The 4,643-nt window shown below is 58.8% G+C and overlaps 1 protein-coding gene across 1 annotated transcript; it reads right to left on the bottom strand.

Annotated features, from left to right (window-relative positions):
* Nucleotides 1–218: 218 nt before the first annotated feature.
* Nucleotides 219–3,703, bottom strand: FOXC1 (forkhead box C1). The gene has a single exon (XM_025384500.1). The coding sequence runs from the start codon at nucleotides 3,668–3,670 to the stop codon at nucleotides 2,018–2,020; it is 1,653 nt and encodes a 550-aa protein (XP_025240285.1). The 5' UTR covers nucleotides 3,671–3,703; the 3' UTR covers nucleotides 219–2,017.
* Nucleotides 3,704–4,643: the final 940 nt, after the last annotated feature.

Genomic DNA, 4,643 nt, shown 5'->3' with positions numbered 1-4,643 from the left:
TTCTCCTGCCCCGAAAGAGGCTGTAACCCGAGGAAGCGGGAGGCAGCCCCGGGACCTAGCGCCGCGACAGCCCAGAGAGATTGAAACGGGGCCGTGAGGCCACCCCCAGCCGGCCTGCCCCAAAGAGACACCCGCGCCAGCGCCGCTGCGATCTTCCCGGCGATTAGGTTACGACCCTGGGGGAGGGGACCGAGCGAATCACAGGCCACGTAGAGCAGTTTTTGACTGAAATTAAAGTGTATTTATTTGCAGCAATCCTTTAACAATGATCAAATTTTGACAACAAGCAACAGCAATTACTGCTTAAGTGTTGCCTCTAGATAGGAGCGGCAGATAGCAGGAAACTGTATTATCTCCAAAACAAACTGCAAGCCCCCCCCACGCCTGTAATCAAATCGCCATCTCCCCAAAGTCTGATTGGCAGGGCAGATCACCCTAAGATAAGGAATTTATTACATTTCCTGGGTTATTTACAAAAGGGGGAGGGCCAATCCGGATTGTCCCCTAGGTTTAACTGTAAATTAACAAGAAAAATTGGTTTAAAAAGAAACCACCCTAGACCAAAGTGTTCTGCTCCTCTCGCCTTCCTTCTTGTTATTGCTTTAAATCTTTTCCAAAAATAATTGTTCTACAAACATATTTTCTAAAATAGTTTCCCAAAGATTAAATATCCCTTTCCAACCCGCAGTACATTTTTAAAAAAGCAATCCTCCTATGTAATACATGAAGGATTTTAAATGGGGGAGAATTATATACATACATTTTAAAACTAGTTTATTTTTCCTTTTATAAAGGACTGAAATTAACAGGAAAAAATCTATTCAGCATCTGGCTCACAGGGATGTGTAATTTGCATTGCAATTTTATATGGAATACACAAGCCAAATATTTGTGCATATCTGGCCGCACAGTCCCATCTCTGGGCACACAGGTATCACCGTGGTAAGACCGCGGCTGATTCATGGGCCTAAAATTTCCGAATCCTGGTCTGTCATTAGTGAGAAAACGTATTTGTTTATATGCCAACTCCAATCTGTTTAGAAAAATATCTTTTTACTAGCCTCAAAGCAAGCTGACTATATAGCACATTTTGCAGAAGATGCTGCAGGAGAATAATTCTAAACAAAAAGGCTTTCAGTAAAATTTGACACGGACTAGTCAGAGGATTTCTCCATTTTTCAGAGATTTAGGTGGAGAATAGGTAACTTCTAGTGTTTTCTCTCTGAAATCTTTTTTCGTAATAATTAAAGCTCTATTAAAGTATCCAGACATATAGGTCTCATTCAAACTGAATGGTAATTTATTAATAAACAATGAATATGTTCAACAAAAAGAAAGAAAAGAGGATAGAATAAGATTAATACAGTTTCCCTTTTTATAATGAGAAAAAAAGCACAATTTAAAGTTTCAGGCAATTTAACGTCAGGTTTTGGAAACACTTTCTGGCGTTTGGTCCACGACATCCAACTACAAATTAAAAATAAATTACTATATGTTGCAATTTACATTTTAAAACAAGTCCATGAATAAAAAGAAAGCGACTTTCATAAACGGGGACTTTCCCCTCCCTTCAACATAGGATAAAATAATATCTTACAGGTGAGAGGCAAGGAAGACGGCAAGAGAGGGGAGACGGGGGGGGGGGGGGGGGGAGGGAAAGCAGGTCTCTGAAAAGCGAGAAGAAACTTACGTGTTATCTGGAGTAACACTGTCCTTTAATAAACCATGATTTTGCTGTCTCTGTACAAAACAGTTTACAGGTTTGTTTATTTAGATAAGGCAAAGTGGAGGTGGCTCTGAATTAATCTGTTAAGAAAATAGAGTTTTCTTCGTGCTGGTGCTGGTGAGCTGAATTTTTGGAGGGATATTCTGTTCGCTGGTGTGGTGAATATTCTCAAGGTTTGGTTTGGTTTTGTTTTTTAATTGGATTTTTTTTTTTTAGTTTCGATTTTGCCTTGATGGGTTCCTTTGGCTTTTCCTGCTTTGGGGTTCGATTCAGTTCGGCTTTGAGAGGGTGTCAGAACTTGCTACAGTCATAGACGAAAGCTCCGGACGTGCGGTACAGAGACTGGCTGGAAGGGAAGGCCATTTGACAGCTACTATTCCCGTTCACTGGAGAGCTGTTCAAGCCGATCCTCTGCGACTCGAACATCTCCCGCACCGAGTGGAAGTTCTGCTGCTGGCCCGGGTAGCCTGCGGCCGCCGCCGCCGCCGCCGCGCTCGCCAAGTGGCCCAGGTCTCCGCCTGCCTGGTTCAGGTACCACGAGGTGAGGCGGCCCTGGTGGGCCGCAGGGTGGTGGCCGGCCTCCTGGCCTCCCCCGCCGCCGCCGCCGTGACTCAGGGACGACGAGCTGCTGCTGGTGACCGGAGGCAGAGAGTAGTCGGGCAGGGGGTCGTCCACGGCCGAGCCGCCCGCGCCCCCGGGCGCGCCCTGCAAGTGGCCCCCGCGCTCGCCGGCCGCGTACAGGCTCATGGCCTGCAGGTTGCAGTGGTAGGTCCCGGCGCCGCCCGCAGCCCCCGCGCCCCCCGCGCCGCCGCCGCCGCCCGAGCTGCCCGCGCTGGAGCTCTGGCTGCAGGGGGAGCTGTAGAGGGAGCTCTGACCCGGAGAGTAGGCGCCGAGCGCCAGCGGGGGTGCGATCCCTGCGCGCGAGGACGCTGCAGCCGAGGCCAGAAGGCCGGAGCCGAGCTCCGCTGCCGCGCTCTGCGGCGACCCCCGCAGCGACGTCATGATGTTGTCCACGCTGAAGCCCTGGCTATGGTGCGGCGGCGGCGGCGCGGAGGGCGCGGGCGGCGGCGGCGCGGAATCCGCACCGTCCAGGCTGAGCGGCCGCGCGGAAGGCAGGCTGCCCGGGGGGCTACCCCCGCTGGACAGGCTGCTGCTGCTGCTGTCGGGGCTCTCGATCTTGGGCACCGTGGCGGCGCTGCCGCTGCCCAGGGCGGCGGCCGGGGACAGGGGCTGGGGCGGCGAGGGGCACGTACCGTTCTCGGTCTTGATGTCCTGGATGCGCACGGGCGGCGGCTGCGGGCCGGGCGCGTTGCCGTCGGCCTGCTCGGGCGGCGCGGGCGGGGGCTGGCGGCCGGGCGGGGGCGGCTCCTTGAGGTGCAGCCTGTCCTTCTCCTCCTTGTCCTTCACCGCGTCCTTCTTCTTGAAGCGCCGCCGCCGCCGCAGGAAGCTGCCGTTCTCGAACATGTTGTAGGAGTCCGGATCCAGCGTCCAGTAGCTGCCCTTGCCCGGCTTCTTGTCGTCGCGCGGCACCTTGACGAAGCACTCGTTGAGCGAGAGGTTGTGGCGGATGCTGTTCTGCCAGCCCTGCTTGTTGTCCCGGTAGAAGGGGAAGCGGTCCATGATGAACTGGTAGATGCCGTTCAGGGTGATCTTCTTGTCCGGGGCGTTCTGGATGGCCATGGTGATGAGCGCGATGTAGCTATAGGGCGGCTTCACCATGTCCTTGGGCTGCGGCTGTGGCGTGTAGGGCCCGTAGGCGCGGGCCATGCCGCCCGGGTACTGCTCGGCGTGCGCAGGGTGCGAGTACACGCTCATGGGGGCCGGCATGGCGGTGTAGCCGCCCCCGGCCGCCGCGGCCGCCGCGCGGTAGTAGCTCTGCTCGCCGCCGAGGTAGGGCACCACTCCCAGGGAGTTGGGGCTGGACACCGAGTAGCGCGCCTGCATGGCCCCCGCTCGCCGCCGCCCCGCGCCGCCCGCCGCCCCCCACCCTCGCTCGGGCCGGGCCGCGCCGCGCCGGCCGCCGAGTCCGAGTCCGGGCCCGGCCGAGCTGGTGCCGGCCCGCTGCGCTGTGCGTCCGGCTGCGCTGCCGCCTCTCCCGGCGCTCGCTGGGGCTGGCTCCTCCGGCGCCTCGGGCTACCTCGGGGCCCGCGCGGCCGCGAGGCGGGGTCGCTGCGAGGGGAGAAGGCCGGGCCGGGCCGCGGCAGACCGCCTTGCAGGAACTCGCGGCGCAGCTTCCAGGCGCAAACGGGGAAAAGCAGACAAAAAGAAAGAACAAGCAGGCGCCCTTCTCGCCACACCGCCTGCGCCTTCCAGGAGACTCTGCCCCGAGCTGCCGGCGAAGGCGGCCAAATAACCAGGGCGGGGGGGGCCGCGCGCCGGCCGCCTGCCCGGGCCCCGCGTCACCTTTTCTCGGTCTCTCGCGCGCCAACCGCTTAAGGAAGCATTGGGAAAACTTCTGAACTTTTGAGCATCCGTCACCCAGGCGAGGACTTTTTTACGCAGTTACACTTTTTTCCGGGCAGCGGGGCCCCGCCCCGCCAGCGGCGGCAGCCAATGGGAGGTGAGAACCGCCTCTGAATGAGCCGGAGGCCGAGCCCTGCCGGCCCGCTCCCGGAGGCCGGAGGACCGCGGGGCTGACCACACGCGCGCCGGCCGCCCTGGCCCGGGCCCCGGCCCTGCGCCCGCGCCGGCGCCCGGCCCGCCGTCGGTTCGCCCCCCGCAGTCCACCTGCCCGCCGCCGGCGCCCGGCAGACCTCCCACCCCGGGCCCTGCGGACCCACGCCCGCTCTTCGCGCAGACTTCCTGGGTCCTCCCGGGCCCCGTGCAGACCCTTCCTCCGTCCACCGCTCCCGAATGGCCCTGGCGTCTCCGCCCCGCCTCGCGCTGGCTCGCTCCATTCCTTCGCCCGCCCCGCCGA

This window comes from Theropithecus gelada, chromosome 4, assembly GCF_003255815.1.
Source record: "Theropithecus gelada isolate Dixy chromosome 4, Tgel_1.0, whole genome shotgun sequence".
Classification (NCBI taxonomy): Eukaryota; Metazoa; Chordata; class Mammalia; order Primates; family Cercopithecidae; genus Theropithecus; species Theropithecus gelada.
This window is presented reverse-complemented; position numbering and strand designations above follow the sequence as displayed.

Coding starts and splice junctions, on each gene's coding strand:
- FOXC1 (XM_025384500.1), bottom strand. CDS start 3,670: ATGCAGGCGCGCTACTCGGTGTCCAGCCCCAACTCCCTGGGAGTGGTG.